The sequence below is a fragment of the Felis catus genome, chromosome B2, assembly GCF_018350175.1.
Source record: "Felis catus isolate Fca126 chromosome B2, F.catus_Fca126_mat1.0, whole genome shotgun sequence".
Taxonomy (NCBI): Eukaryota; Metazoa; Chordata; class Mammalia; order Carnivora; family Felidae; genus Felis; species Felis catus.
Genome location: NC_058372.1, coordinates 49,183,933 through 49,199,175, shown reverse-complemented (window position 1 = coordinate 49,199,175; position 15,243 = coordinate 49,183,933). Strand labels below are relative to the sequence as shown.

Genomic DNA, 15,243 nt, shown 5'->3' with positions numbered 1-15,243 from the left:
AAGAATAAAAACTCAGAGAGTCATTTATAGACATAAATTCTCAATTAAGACTTTTTTAAGTTAAGTCTGTGTTCTTATGAGTATTCTATATTTTGGATTGTTGAAGATGTTATATTTCAGTACCTTAAAGTGAAAAGCCTGAAGGAAGAAATTTTTCTAAAACAACTGTTTTCAGTTCATTTGTTCATTCATTTATTGAAAGAATGTACATGTAATGAATTTAAGTAGTAGGCTGGATTCCTGGATTGCTAAGGTGAAACAGATACGATCTTTGCCTTGAGGGACAAAAGCACTACCTATCATAATTCCAAAGAGCTATAAGCTAAAACTTGAATCCTGAGGAGGGTGATGATAATTCTTATAGGGACTGGGGAAAAGACTTCTATTTAGGAAAGTTTTGAAGGATGACTAGGAGTTTACTAGGCTAATTCAGTGACCCTGATTGGGTCTTATTTAACCTAGGATTATAAAGCCATGAAAAGGATTCCTTTGTTAAATTGTATGAGGCAGGAATATCACTGTTGTCAACTATGTTTATGACACAGAGCTGTGTAAGATCTGCAACATCCTTTGTGCTATGTTATACTTACTCTAAATGCTTTTACTTTGGAGTCCTCCACCAGATTTCTATTCAACAGACATTTCAGACATAAATATACCTGAATGTTTTTCTGAGCTTAGTAAATGAAGAAGCATGGGAAGTGCACAATAAGGGAAAACAAGTGTAAATTACTCTCAATGTTATAGTTTCTGTTAGTTAAAGGATAAAGTGACCAGCCCAAGTGCATCTAAGATATCTGTCACAGGGTCAAGGCTTTTAGAGTCCCAAGCTCCAGTTTTTAGCAGATGCAAAAGAACCAAAAATGATAGCCTAGACTGAGAGACATGATGAACTTGTTGTAATGCTTAAGAAATATAGATAATACTAACCATCTCACAAATGACTGCTGCTGGTTATAGAGGGTTAGAGGTGAGCAACACAGATATTCCCTATAAGCTTGTCACCATCACTGGAAAAATAAGCTCAAACCCATGCACAAATTCAGTTGATATTAGGTCCCTGAAATAGATAAAATTATTTAGATTCTGATTTTTATTATTCAATGAGATTTTAGAACATTCGTATTCTTTTAGATTACTCTGTTATTACTGTTTTTTTGTCTTATTTGTGGTAGTGCTAATAAATAAACAATTGATATTTAAGGGATGTTACTTACTTCCACATATCATCTTCAGTGGATGTGGGATTTGCTATAAAATAAGAACAAAAACAAAAAAGAGACACCATCACATCATTAGGCATATCTAACTAATACATTGATTGCCTTTTTATATACAGAGCAACATATCCAAATGAAAGCTTAGCTAGTGTTTTTGTATCATATTTCACCTGACTTACAGTATAAATGGTTGTTCCTCTTCTGGACAGCACATTAATATATATAGGAGATATGAAAAGAAAACTTGAAGGGCTTTATGAATTGTTATAGAATTAAAAGATACTCTTAGTTAAGTGATTGTTCAGAATCTATTAAATCTTGGATATTTTTACCAACCACCAAACCTTCACCATGTTATCAATGTCATTATAACATAATGCATGGTAATCTGAAAAAAATTGCCAATGCATCTTAGCTTATGTTTAATCATTTTTCCTTTAGCCCAATTTCATTTAGATCCCACCAAGTTCTAACAAATATATTATATGTAGGTGACTAGAGAGGAAAAAGTCCAGTCCACTGCTTAATTCTATTTAGATTTTACAATTCTTAGCTTTTCTAACAGGTCATCATCCCCAAACAACTGATTTTTGTATTATGTATAAAAAAAGACTCAGTGAATATTGAGCCTTTAACTAGAAGGAGAGGAAAAAGTCAGAGTAGAAGCAATGGAGGTATAGCAGAGGAAGCCCAACCAAGAAAGTGGAACCAGCACAAGTTCAGGTACACACACATCTATGTGGGGGATATCATTCTGTTATGGAGAAGCGAGACAGCTTCAGAGATCACCTTTATGGCCCACCATCCATCATAGCCATTATGTTTTCACTTTTGACTCCGATATTTCTGATTTAATAAGAAACTGCTGAACATGTATATTATAGCATCGATTTTCTGTTGGGATGTGTTCCATTTCTCCATCTCTCTCTGTCCCTCTGGTATTTTAAGAGAGTTTCCAAACATAAGGTAAAAAGCAAATCTTCTGAAGATAAGGAAAAGCTGCTTCTTGAGTATATCTGAATAAATCTGTGCAGAATGAGAAATGCCTTGTCCTAAGGGACTGAATGAAAATTAACAAGATTTCCCCTGGTCCTAAGAATTGCACAATATGCTAAACAACCCTGAAGCCTTGTGGAAGCCTCAGGCCAGTCCTGTTTCTTTCAACTTTGATCAGTGTCAGTTGGGACTTCCATTGAACTCACTGGAGAGCCATTGACAAGCTAATGAACTGACCTTGAGACAGAAGAATCAGTATAGGGACACTTGCCTTTCAGTGAAAAGCACCAAGAATGTTGAGAGGTTCACTCTTGTTAACTTAATGGGTTTGTATGCATTTCAACAAATTGAGACCATGCTGGCATTTAGTTTTCAAGGGGAGTACTACCAGCTTTCAAAAAGCAATCAACTTCTTATGGTGGGAGAGAAATGGAGTGCTCTCTACTTTTTAATTAAATAATATACAGTGAATTGGCCTCTCCTGGTCTTTATCCTCTTCTAGTGGCATCTGGATTTAAATTTTGTCTGCTTGGCTAAGTCAATTTCATGAACCTGTTTTCCATCTTCCAAAACTTCATTGACCTCTGTTGTCAATACTTCTCCCTCGCCTTCTTTGTATTTGTTAGTTTACACCGTTTATGCCCATGTTTTGCACCATTTTTATTTATTTTTGTTAAAGTCAGGCATAGGGCAGGGTAAAGATAAGAGTCAGAAGCTAAAAAAATTTAGCAGTCAAAGGCTTTATTGGGAACTAAGGTCTCTGGCGAGGTTCCGTGACTCAAGGAGAGAGAGAGAGGAGTGAGGGAAGTCGCGCCCACGTGTGGTGGAGTGAGGTTTTTAAGCTGCAGCATTTGGCGGCGGGGGGGGGGGGGGGGGGGGGGGGGTGCTTTTTTTGCCCCAGGTCTCGAGTGCTGCTTGGGGCTTTCTGTTGGGTTGCGCTGGCAAGATGGCCGCCCCCTCCACTGTGGTTCCAGGGACATCCTAAAATTTTTTTTTCTTTTAAGTAATTTCAGTGGAGTGTAGAGGGAGAGGGCACAGAGTTCACATAAGTTCAGTCTAGCTTTTTAAACTGACAGTTGTCTACAGGAGTCTTACTTATATATTTTATCCTTTATCTGGAATCCCAGAAAGACATATTTTATGTTCCTTACCTTTATTTCAGAAGAAACTTGATTTTTACTCTCTTAATTTTCTCTCCTTTCTCTTCTCTCTCCATTTCCTCTGCTTCATTACAAAAAAAAAAAACAACAATTAAAAACACCTTTAAATATTATTCTTTGTCATACAGTAAAATTAAACATATCTGTATCTTTTATGGAAGTTTAATACTGAAATGCCAAAGCATTGGTTAAATTTCTAAAATGGACTTCCAAAGATGCATACTGCCCTTAGCCCAGGAAACTATGTTTATGGTCAGATTGCACTTTATTGAATATACTATGTTATGTGGCATGGTTGACCCTAAGATAGACAATCCAAGATTTTCAAGGTGGGCCCAAATAATAACATGAGCCCTTAAAACAAGAGAGCTTTCTCCTGCATGGCAGAATAGGAAGACAGAGAGATTCAAAGTGTGAGAAGGACCTAAAGTGTCACTGTTTTTAAGTTGGAAGGGATCACATGGGAAAAAAAAGCAGGTGGAATGAGTAGAGAATGGACTTTGGCTGGCAGCCAGTGAGGAAACAGGGACCTTCATTCTATAGCCACAGGGAAATAACTTCCAGCAACAATCTGAATGAGTTTAGAAGTGGATTCTTCCTGAGAGGCTCTAGCAGTAAACCCAGCCAAGCCTGTCTGGAGTCTTGACCCACAACCCAAAGATAATACATTTGTATTATTTTAAGCCACTAAGTTTGTGTTAATTTGTTATGCAGCAGTAGAAACCCAATATGTTATCTCCAGTTAAGCTCTCTGTTTATGACATTGCCATGATCCTTGGCTCCTGAAAACAGTTCTAGTGAAGGTGAGCAAGACATTAGAGGAGTGTATGTATGTGTGTTTTTGAGCCTATCAACTTAGTACCTTTTTAAGTTCCCTTACTGTGTGTAAGTAGCACTTTCCAGGCAGACATAGAATAGAGAACTAGCTGAGACCATTGGTAAGACTAACAAGTCTATTGTCACTCAGTCTCATTTAGCATCTTCTCTTGTGCAACCACTCCATACCCCCTGGTCACCTGCTGTCTAGGAAACAGCAAGAACAGTATACAGTATAGTTCTTGTATACTGTTTCCTAGAAAAGCTACAATAACTGTTTCCTAGCTGTTCTAGGAAACAGTATAAAGAACAGAATCCTTCTTTCAACACGGAAGGACATTCTTCCCAAGACTGGCAGAATGTTCTTCCTGGAAGAGATTTCTGTACTGCCAGCTGCCTGTTTCCTCCTTCGTGACAAAATCACAGATCTGCCATGAAAGAATGTTTCTACGCTATTTCTTCTTTTCACTAGAATACAAATTCTCTGCTTTGTTAGGTGAATGGCAAAATTGTCACAATGGTATTTCATATATGTGGTTTTGTGGGAAAATGAGATGCTCTACATAGGCAAAACTTCCATTTAATTAAAAATTGTTCCTTTTGTCACTACATTCTTAAAAAACCTTCATCTCTTAAAGTAAAAACAAACAAAACAAAACAACAACAACATATTATCCAGCCTTATTAAATGGGAAATAATGTGGACCATTCACAGTTTTTATTGATGTTTCATGGTCATCGTTAAAACTATCATTTATTTCATAGCCCTGTTTCTTCAGTGATACCCTTCAGTACCATTGTTCTTATATTAAATGGCCCCAGACTGCTAAATCCTTGACTCTACTTCTGCAGGTTATATTTTTCTACAATTTTTCTTATAAATAGGATGTTAATTGTAATTCAGTGCTGCTGGATTACAATTAACCCATCACATCCACATGTAGTTTGAATCCCAAAACTAAACCATGCTACCTTAAAATCAAGTAACTAAGATTTCTGTGTACAGATGGCAAAGTTGGAGGTAAATATAATAAGGACTCATAAAAGCCTGCATTTCAATGTGTTTTATTTTCCAGGCATTCATTGAACAGCTATTATGTCCAAAAAATTATATGGCTCAAGTGAAAATGTAGAGATTTAAAATCCATGGGTAGGCAAAACAAACATTTGCAGAACTATTTAATAAGAATATGTTATCTGAAATCTCATTCTATATATAATTACAAAGAAATTGATTCAATATGAACCTGCTTCACCATTAATCTAGTTTTCCATAAAATTAACTTCAGTTATATTAACTTTAGTATATTTTTATCTGTATAACAGTTATTAGATGGTCAACACTTGAACTTACTAGTATGTTCCCAAGAGTGCCTATGAATAGTAAGTGATCATCAAATATTTGCTTCAAATAGTGAAATGTAACCTGTTTGGCTTTTCTGCTATCCTAATACTCCTGTGTAACCAATATCCCATATTAAATCTCATCCATTATATAGATCTTGGATCTTGCTTTCCTGATCAGACTAAGGCTACAGTACCCTAAGGCAAACAGGACATTTTGAATAGTTTGTGTGTGATCTTGATAAGTGCATTCAGAGTTTTCATTATCCCAGATAAGATAGTCATGATAAATTTATTATAAAATAGTATTTAAAAATTTTCATCTAAGATACTTAGGTTTTAACCATTCAATTGACCATGTTGGAAGATGTGCCATGTTTATTCTGTGTCTTTATTTACTCCTGGCACATTGCCACCTGTACCTAGGGTTGTTCAAATCTCAATTTGAAATGAGTAATTTCTAAGAACAACAAGTATAAGAGCATAGCAGTAGCACACCAATTGAGGGATGTACCAGAACTTGAAATTAGCCAGGCCAAGATAGGTAGTAGCTTTTCAGAGGCACGTAATGACCTAAGAGCAGAGGAAGTATATAGTGGGTACTGATCTGTCACAGTGTTAGTACAGTAACATGTATTGGGTGTTTACAATATATAAGGTTTGGAACCACCATGTTACAATGCCAGAAGGAAACTGTCAAATCATAAGACATTTCTTCCCTCTTCTCTCCCTAGTACTTGACAGCAGCTAAAGGCATCTGGCTAATCTTAATAGGGAGCATAAGGACTATGAAATATAAGGAAAATGGTATGTGTGTCCTCTGAGAGATAGCCAGGAAAGTCATTCTTGCCTTACAAACTATATGGTGGAGGAGGGGGTGACTATGTTTCTCAGGGGCAGAGGCCATGGTGTTTTATTTATCTTTGCACATCTCACGGTGCCTAGAACAATGTTTGTACATAATAGAAGGGTTAAAATGTTTGTTAAACTGAGTCGATTAGAGAGCTTACTTTCTTCTGCCCCAGTGTGGAATCTTGAAAACTTTGGAATTCAAGCCCCCTCAGGATACATAGCGATTCTTCCCTGTCTAGCCTATTTAAAACAGGAATGAATGAAAATGCAGGACATCTGAAACATTTGATCAAAACATGGGGCACTATTATAGCAACCTGACTTAGTAACTTTGAGGAGGTGAAGTCTGAAGAAAGAATGAGGCACTATCTCTAAGGCCCCTACCCTCAGCCCATCCCCACAGGTCTTGCCCAGAGCCAGCTTTCAGTAGGATTTGTTTGTTTGCTTGCTAGGTTTGCCATGCAAATAGAAACAATCCCCTCCTCTACAGAGGAAGCATTTCGGGTCAGGCAGATTGAAAAGCAAGAGTTAGAGTGAATAGTGGTGATCTCAGAACTGGGAAACATCTGTATTCTCTTGATCTTTACTTATTTTTTAGCTGGTACTTAAGCACTGAGGGGAAAAAAAAATTCTTTCACATACCTGACTTGGTATTGGAAGCTGTTAAATAGCAGTTACAACTGGGAGGGTTGGAGGGAACTCTCCTCCCCCATTTTTTAAAGTTTGGCTGTAGGTCCTTCTGCCTGCAGGCTACAGTCACATTAGCAGTTGGAAATTGGATAACGACAGCACCATGACAAATCCAGGTTGCTTGCAATAAGTTGCTAATCCCTTTGCTTTAATATCGGAGCAGCGTATAATGATGTTTGGACATCACTCCAGTTTACTGACGACCCCACTGGGGCCAGCAATAGAACCTTACAACTGTCTAACAAGGCGTCAGGTGACTCCCGTCGTCACAGCAACGGACACTGGAATCTAATCTTCCCTCCATCCCTTCTAGCACCCAATAACGCCTAGATTATATAAGTGGCCCATCATTGCTTGGTAACTTGAATCAATTAACGTTAATTCGCACAATGCTATGATGTATTGTGATCACTTTCATTTCAGGGAAGGGGGAGAAATTGCTATAAGTCACCTAAAATGAGGTTGTCTGTGGTGCTGAGGTATTAATTGGGTGTCCATATTAAATGCAAAAGGAGCCCCATCGTGAAAGGAAAGTGGATGAGTGACTCTCTTGGCTGCTATTGACCTATCAGAAGAAGACAGTGCCCTTTTCCTTTGCTTTTATCTATTACAGTTTTCCCTATTGCGTGTCAAGTTGATGTATTATAAAAAATTCATTTGGTGACCTTTCACCCCCTTAGCAGATTAAACAATTTCACTTCGATGGCATCATTAACAGGACCCTGCATTTAATGATGATTTCTCTAAAAGGCCACGGAGATTCGATTTTAAGCTAACAGATTTATTGCACTATTATAACATATCGTAAAAAACTGTACCACCTACGGTCAGGTTTTAGGATAGAAACTGCTTAAGAGTTTATGTGGAGCTTAAAGTGGTATTACCTTGGGATATGCTGTAGCAGCAAGTCTCTGACCTCCAGTAAGATGCTGTTTACATTTAATAAGAGATGTTTGCTCACAATAAACTTTAAAGTGTGTCAGGGATAGGCCTTTCAGCGGGTGCTGAGACCGGTGGCTCCCATCTCTTCATTTCCAGACATCATTGTACATGTGTCAGGATCTTTGGTGGGGTCTTCCAGCTTCTTTAACCGCATTGCTAGCCTGCACCCTATCCCACATGAGAAAGCATTTAAGAAATGGGTTAGGGGAGAGATAGGATCTTGTAACAATGTTAGAATTTTCCAATAACCTGGGCCCATGGAAGGTTAGAATTAATAGCATGGATTTTAAAAATCCAATTTAAATTGTTCCCCTTAAAAAAAAAAAAAAAGGATCCTTACCCACTCAGGCTAAGCAAAGTAATAAATGAGATTAGGCTGGTGTATGTTGAATTCCCAGTGAGTGATTCTAGCACAGAGGTCAGGGCCTTAACTGGTAGATGACCAAAGGGGACTCTTAGAACCACATGTTCCCACTCTGTCCCCATTTCCCAGGAATCTTGGGGGAAAGAGAAAGTGCTTCCTACAGAAACTTCATGGTTCGTGATCCACTCTATTTGCTCTTTCACTCTTTTCTCTTTTTGGGACTAATTGTCCCAAAAAGGGGCATACACATGACATACACCTTCCATGTTAAATAAATATTTTATTTTTTTCTCTTTAGATAAGAGGGAAAAAAGGGTTAGGGAATAAAGTAGTTGACTTTCAAGCATTCGGGGCAGGGTAGGCTACTCTTTTTTTTTTTTTTTTTTTTTCTTTTTTTTAATCAAAGCCTTATTATACCTGACCTAGGCTATTTTGAGAACAAGTCAACAATGGATGCTCTATACTAGGGTGATATATGTGCTATATGATGTCTATATATCTCCATTCAATTGCTAGAAATCTATTGCATGACTGTGATGCATAATATACAATAGACAATAAGATAATAGATATATAATGTATAATGTTCTTTTAATGAAGCTATCTTGGTCATCAGAAACACCAAAGCTTTGGTAAAAAGCTGTTTTGAGGTATCATGAATTACATAAGCATTTTGATATATATATATATATATATATATATATATATATATATACACACACACACACACACACACACACACACATTGCATTTTATTGCTAAGTCACATCAGTTATTAATGTACTTGAAAGGTAAAAAATGATACAGCTCATTGGTTAACTGCTCTAGACCCTGATCATACACTTAACCATTTGTGAGACCTCTGGCAAGGCATTTAAGCCTTTGTGGGCCTCAGTCTCTTCATGTTTAAGTAGAAATACCTACATCACAGTGTTATTTTGAAGATGCAATGCGTTTATATGTGGAAAGCTTAGAATAGCACCTGGTACACCATACGTGCTTGGCATATATTAATTTTCAGTTATTATTCTCCCTGAGGGCTTCATTCAATTAAAATACATTAATCAATTAATTCCACAGTTATTGAGCCTATTTAGTGCAAGCACACTGTGGAGAATGTAAATACGAAAGGGTTGTTGTTAGGATTAAATGAACTATTCCAAGTAACACAGCGCCGTTGCTGGAGCTTGCTGTCAGGCAACTCTGCCAACTTGTTCCAGTGACAACATCTCGGTGTCATAGAATCAGCCATGGTAGAAGTATTTATACCATCAAAATTGGAAAACACTACAAATCAGAACCTTTGTGGGGAGAGCTGGTTTTTGAGCAGAGTAGTGAACATATCTGCACCTTCGAAATATTTTAGTCTGATAAGGCATTCTTGGGACTGATATTAATGAATGGTGACAAAATCTAAGTTCATAATTTGTGTTTCTCCCCACACCTCCCACACGCCCAGTCCATCCATTGCCCATGCTAAAAGCAAGCGTAAACAATAAATATATAATTATTTTTTGGTTGTAAGATCATGTTTCCTATAGAGTGCATTACAAAGTTTCTAGAAGCAAAAGCAACTGCAAATATTTTCACTGGCAATAATGCATTATAGAAATAGTTATTGCCATGATATCCGTAACCTTATGGATGTATTCTATTTTTGTCTATGCATGCCAGAAATACAAGCAGTTTTAAAACTAGGAATTTGATATACATCCGGCCCCATGCTCTCTCGGTTCTGGTCCAGCCTTCGGATGGAGAAGTGGGAAAGGAACTTAGGGTACAACCACAGCTTGTTTTTCTGGATAAGCAGGTAACTGGTTCATGGGTAACAACCTCTCTATAGGGCTGGGAGCATGTCATATCTGGCACATGTTTTAGATTTCACCACCATGTCACACATTGACAGAGTGCCCCATGCGGTGTTTGCTGCACTGAGAACCTTTAATAATACTTTTGCCCTTTTGCCATCTTCCTTCTATCTCACACTTGGTTTCCTTCTACTTTCTCTGAGTGCCCAGAATGTGATCAAGAGTAAAAATCAAATCCTGATACTTTTCCTCCCCAGCCAAATTCTTGAAGCAGGTCTCTCATATCTTTTGGAGATCTAGCCTTCTCAAAGAAGTCATTTCATATGCTAATGAAGGAATTTATGCTACCACATCTGCATTATAGCTTTTTGCTATTTTAAATGATTTCTTTTATATGTGGTTAAGTAAATCATCAACAAAGGCGTCTGTGCTTAATTCTAATTTTAGTGTCCATGCCCTCTGATTCTAGTTTTTTTAATATTTATTTAAGTCATGGGAGTGGGGGAGAAGTAAAATGAGATAGTTGAATCAGCTTTCTACTCTTTATTGTAAAAATGTACCCCTGCCCTGTTGGCACAGGGAGGAAGACTGTGAGATTTAGGTCCACACTTGGAAACCTGTCCTTTTTGAAGTAATCTGACACTCGGCCAGTGTGGTCCTGCTCTCTTCTCCCAATCAAACCTTCCTTGTGAACCTTCAACACATAATGCCACTCTCTTCTGTAAACTTAGCTTTCCTTTCTCCTCTTCACTGATCTGCCCAAACTTCTCCTTTGATAATCTCCATTCTCTTTTCTTGATAAGCTAATTTTGATACGTTCTTAACATAAGACAGAAAATATTTATCATTTTCCTTCCTTTGCATGTCTCTGCTGAATATGTGTTTCATAAAAGATTCTGTCTGATTTTTTTTTTTTATGTTTTAGATAACTTCCCCAAGTTCTCTTCTCAATCTACTTCTCCCCACCTTATTTTTTCTATTTCCAGAATCAGAGAATAGAGTCCTTGGGGCCTCCCTCAGAGCCTTGGGCCATTTCTGTTTCCCTGGAAGGGACATCAGATTCAGTGCTGAAAGGTAGGTACCTGTGACATTCAGAGATGTTAGTACTGCATCTGCAAGGAAATGTTTGCAACCACTAGAATTCATAGCAAGGTGAGTAATGGTCAATATCTTGGGTAATTTGGAAGAGATCTCCTTTTCCTCAGTCTAGAGTGCCATATCTGTAAAAAGGAAGAATTGGCTGGCATTAAATACTTAAGGAACTACCTCCTCTTCTGATGAAGGAACATTTTTGTAATATCCGTATCCTCAAAATGCTGTAAGAAAAAGGGTATGTCCCTCAGGACAAATGGTTCTGGTACTACAGTACCATGGACTGGCCCAGGGAGCAAGTCATAGGTATGATGTGGTTTCTGTGGAGAAACAGAAGCACTCTCAATGTTATGAAGCATAAATGCAATGGCAAATGCAAACACCTGGCCCAGAGCAGGCCCTTAGAGTTTATTTTCCCCTCTCTACCATTCTTTGTCCTCTGTTGCCTTCCTGTTCACTCCTAGTACTGGTAGGTACTGGTAGCTTCATTTACTTTTCCTGGGGCTCGTGCATATAAAAATAAAAAATAAAATAAAATAAATAAAAGTAAAAATAACACCATTCTATTCTTTGTTTCTCTGAGTTTGATTATTTTAAATACTTCATATAAATGGAATCCTTCATATAAATGGAATTGTCCTTCTGTGACTAGCTTATTTCATTTAGCATCATGTCCTCAAGGATAATCATATTGTCACATATTTCCAGATTTCTTTTTTTAAGGCTGAATGGTTTGCTATTGTATGCATATATTGCATTTTTAAAATCCATTCATCTGTTGATGAATATTTAGATCGTTTTCTTATCTTGGCTAGTATGCATAGCAGTGTGATGACCATGGAGGTTTGGATATCTCTTTGAGATACTGATTTCAATCCTTCTGGATAAATACCCAGAAGGACTTGCTGGATCATGTGGTAATTCTATTTTTATTTTGTGAGGAACCTCCATACTGTTTTCCACATTGGCTGCACCATTTTGCATTCCCATAAACAATGTACAAGACTTATCGTTTCTCTACATCCTCACCGACACTTGCTGTCTTTCTTTCTTTTTTTTTTTTTTTAATAATAGCCATCCTAATAGGTGTGAGATTATATCTCATTGTAGTTTTGGTCTGCATTTCCCTGATGATTACGGATGTTGAGCATCTTTTCATATACTGTACCTGTTGGCCATTTGTAGGTCTTCTTTGGAGAAATGTGTGTTTGAGTCTTTAGCCTATTTTTAAAAATCAGGTTATGAGTTTTTGTGCTATTGAGACGCAAGAGTTTCTTATATATTTTAAAAATTAACACTTTATGAGACATATATCTTATGAATATTTCCTCCCATTCTGTAGGTTGCCTTTTTACTCTGTTGATTGCTGTGCAGAAGCTTTTTACTTTGACAAGTAATCCTACTTCTCTAACTTTACTTAACATGTCCATACTACCCAAAGTGATCTACAGATCCAGTGCAATCTCTACCAAAATACCAGTAGCATTTCTTACAGAAATATCAAAAGCAATTCTAAAATTTATATGGAACCACAAAAGATCCTGAATAGCCAAAGCAGCCTTGAAAAAGAAGAATAAAACTGAAAGTGTTACACTTTGTGGTTTCAGAGTATATCACAAAACTATGGTAATTACAACAGTAGAATACTGGCCTAAAGATAGACGTATAGATCAATGGAACAGAATGAAGACCCTAGAAATAAATTCACACCAAAAACATATGGCCACCTGATATTCAACAAGGGTGGCAAGAATACTTAATGAGGAAAGGACATACTTTTCAATAAATAGTGCTGGGGAACTGGATATCCACATGGAAAAGAGTGAATTTGGAGCTTTATTTTATACCATACAGAAAAAGCAACTCAAAAATGGAGCAAAGCCCTAAACATAAGACCTGACAACTCTTACAAGAAAATACATAGAGAAATCTTCCTGACATTGGTCTCGGCAATGATTTCATAGATATGACATTAAAAGCACAGGCAACAACTAGAAGCAAAATTAGAGGGTTGATAACTCTTTTAAAAAATCAGCTTATCAGATTCCTTATATACTTCATGAATTGGTTAGGACATTTCTATTGTTTTTGGGTTGCCTTTAATGCTTTTTACAAACTTGTAAATGACTTATTCACCAGTTCAAAATATCAGCTTATCTATAAAATTGCTGCCTTCCAAGAATAAGCCATGACTTTATGATTATTTCTTGCTCTAACCTGGCTAATGAGCCTAAGCTCTTTCACATGGATTCTGTAAAAAAAAAAAAAAAAAATTAATAAAATACTAAAATGTATGGGGAAAAGTCCATCATAGAAATACCAAATCTTGCCTCTCCTGCTAATTACATTTATTTTTTGGCCTAAACTGTTACTATCATCTGGTATGGAACACCTGCTTCCCCTTTCATTCTTACTTGTCCTTAAAAAAGGAAACTTATGGGGCGCCTGGGTGGCTCAGTTGGTGAAGTGTCCGACTTCAGTTCAGGTCACGATCTCACAATCTGTTGAGTTCGAGCCCCGTGTCAGGCTCTGTGTTGACAGCTCAGAGCCTGGAGCCTGCTTCAGATTCTGTGTCTCCCTCTCTCTCTGCCCCTCCCCTGTTCATGCTCTGTCTCTCTCTGTCTCAAAAATAATAATTTTTTTTTTAAAAAAGGAAACCTATAAAATAATAAAGTTTCCAACTTAATGACCTATCATTCAACATAATTTTTCATGAATTCCAGATATTTTTTACATCACTGTTTTTTTTAGCTTATACATTTTGTTTTCCTGCAAAGTTACACAGTAATTCCAGAAAATAGAACTAGACCCTTCTGCAAATTTTCTTAAGGAGGTAATTGACAGTTCATGAGTAGATATTCCATAGCTACAAAACTCTTACTGTTTCAGGCTTGTCTCATTCCGTTCTTCTTATATCTATATCTTTTCAAGTTGGCTTTCAACTATTCTGGCCTAAGAATTCCCTACTTTATCAACTTATTAAGAAACTAAATCTTTTTAGCCTGTGCTGTGTAATTTTCTCAAATTTCCATAGTCTTGTTACTCTCCTGAGCACCCTATCCACTTTTTCTTTGTACAGTCTAATTTTATTTTATTTAAAAAACCTATTTTTTATTATTTTTTAAGTGTTTATTTTTGAGAGAGCACGCACAAGCAGGGAAGGAGCAGAGAGAGACACACACAGAATCTGTCTAGCAGGCTCCAGGCTCCAAGCTCCAAGCTATCAGCCCAGAGCCAATGCAGGGCTCGAACCCACAAACCATAAGATCATGACTTGAGCCAAAGTCAGATGCTTAACCAACTAAGCCACCCAGGCACCCCTGAACAATGCAATTTTATTTTATTTAGAAAAAAATATTTTAATGTTTTTATTTATCTTTGAAACAGAGAGAGACAGAGCATGAGCAGGGGAGGGGCAGAGAGAGAGGGAGACACAGAATCTGAAGCAGGCTCTAGGCTCTGAGCTGGCAGCACAGAGCCTGACGCGGGGCTCCAACTCACGGACTGTGAGATCATGACCTGAGCTGAAGTCAGACGATTAACCGACTGAGCCACCCAGGCGCCCCATGAACAATGCAGTTTAAAGGCCCAGGCAATGCTGCTTATTTTGTGAGACTCATCTCATAGACTCTATATTTTCTATTCTTCCACTTACAGCAATGCATATTTTACTCACTTTTGGTGAAAGTAACACCCATATTGTTGACTCATATTTTTGCTCTTCTTGGTTATTTCTTTACTAACACAGTTAACTCTGAAACTCCTTAGGTTTAAAATCACAGGAAAAAGGACATCTCAAAATGTTCTCTGCACAAATTTGCAAAGTCAAGCCACATCATTAAGAAAGTAAGATAATTAAGCAAAGCTATCCAAGGTTGGCCAATGTGAAAATTAAACATTCAAAATTGCATTATGAGGTAGTTTTATTTTTTTAATTTTTATTTATTATTTTATGTTTA

At 37.2% G+C, this 15,243-nt stretch overlaps 1 protein-coding gene across 8 annotated transcripts in view; it reads left to right on the top strand.

Annotated features, from left to right (window-relative positions):
• PKHD1 (PKHD1 ciliary IPT domain containing fibrocystin/polyductin) overlaps nt 1–15,243 on the top strand; it is a 489,098-nt gene that overhangs the window by 430,793 nt on the left and 43,062 nt on the right. For all 8 annotated transcript variants that reach the window (XM_011282361.4, XM_045057643.1, XM_045057638.1 and 5 more), the window contains 2 exons: nt 10,059–10,194; nt 11,179–11,266. In XM_011282361.4, the coding sequence (XP_011280663.2) occupies nt 10,059–10,194; nt 11,179–11,266 (224 nt within the window). The remainder of the gene's footprint in view (nt 1–10,058; nt 10,195–11,178; nt 11,267–15,243) is intronic.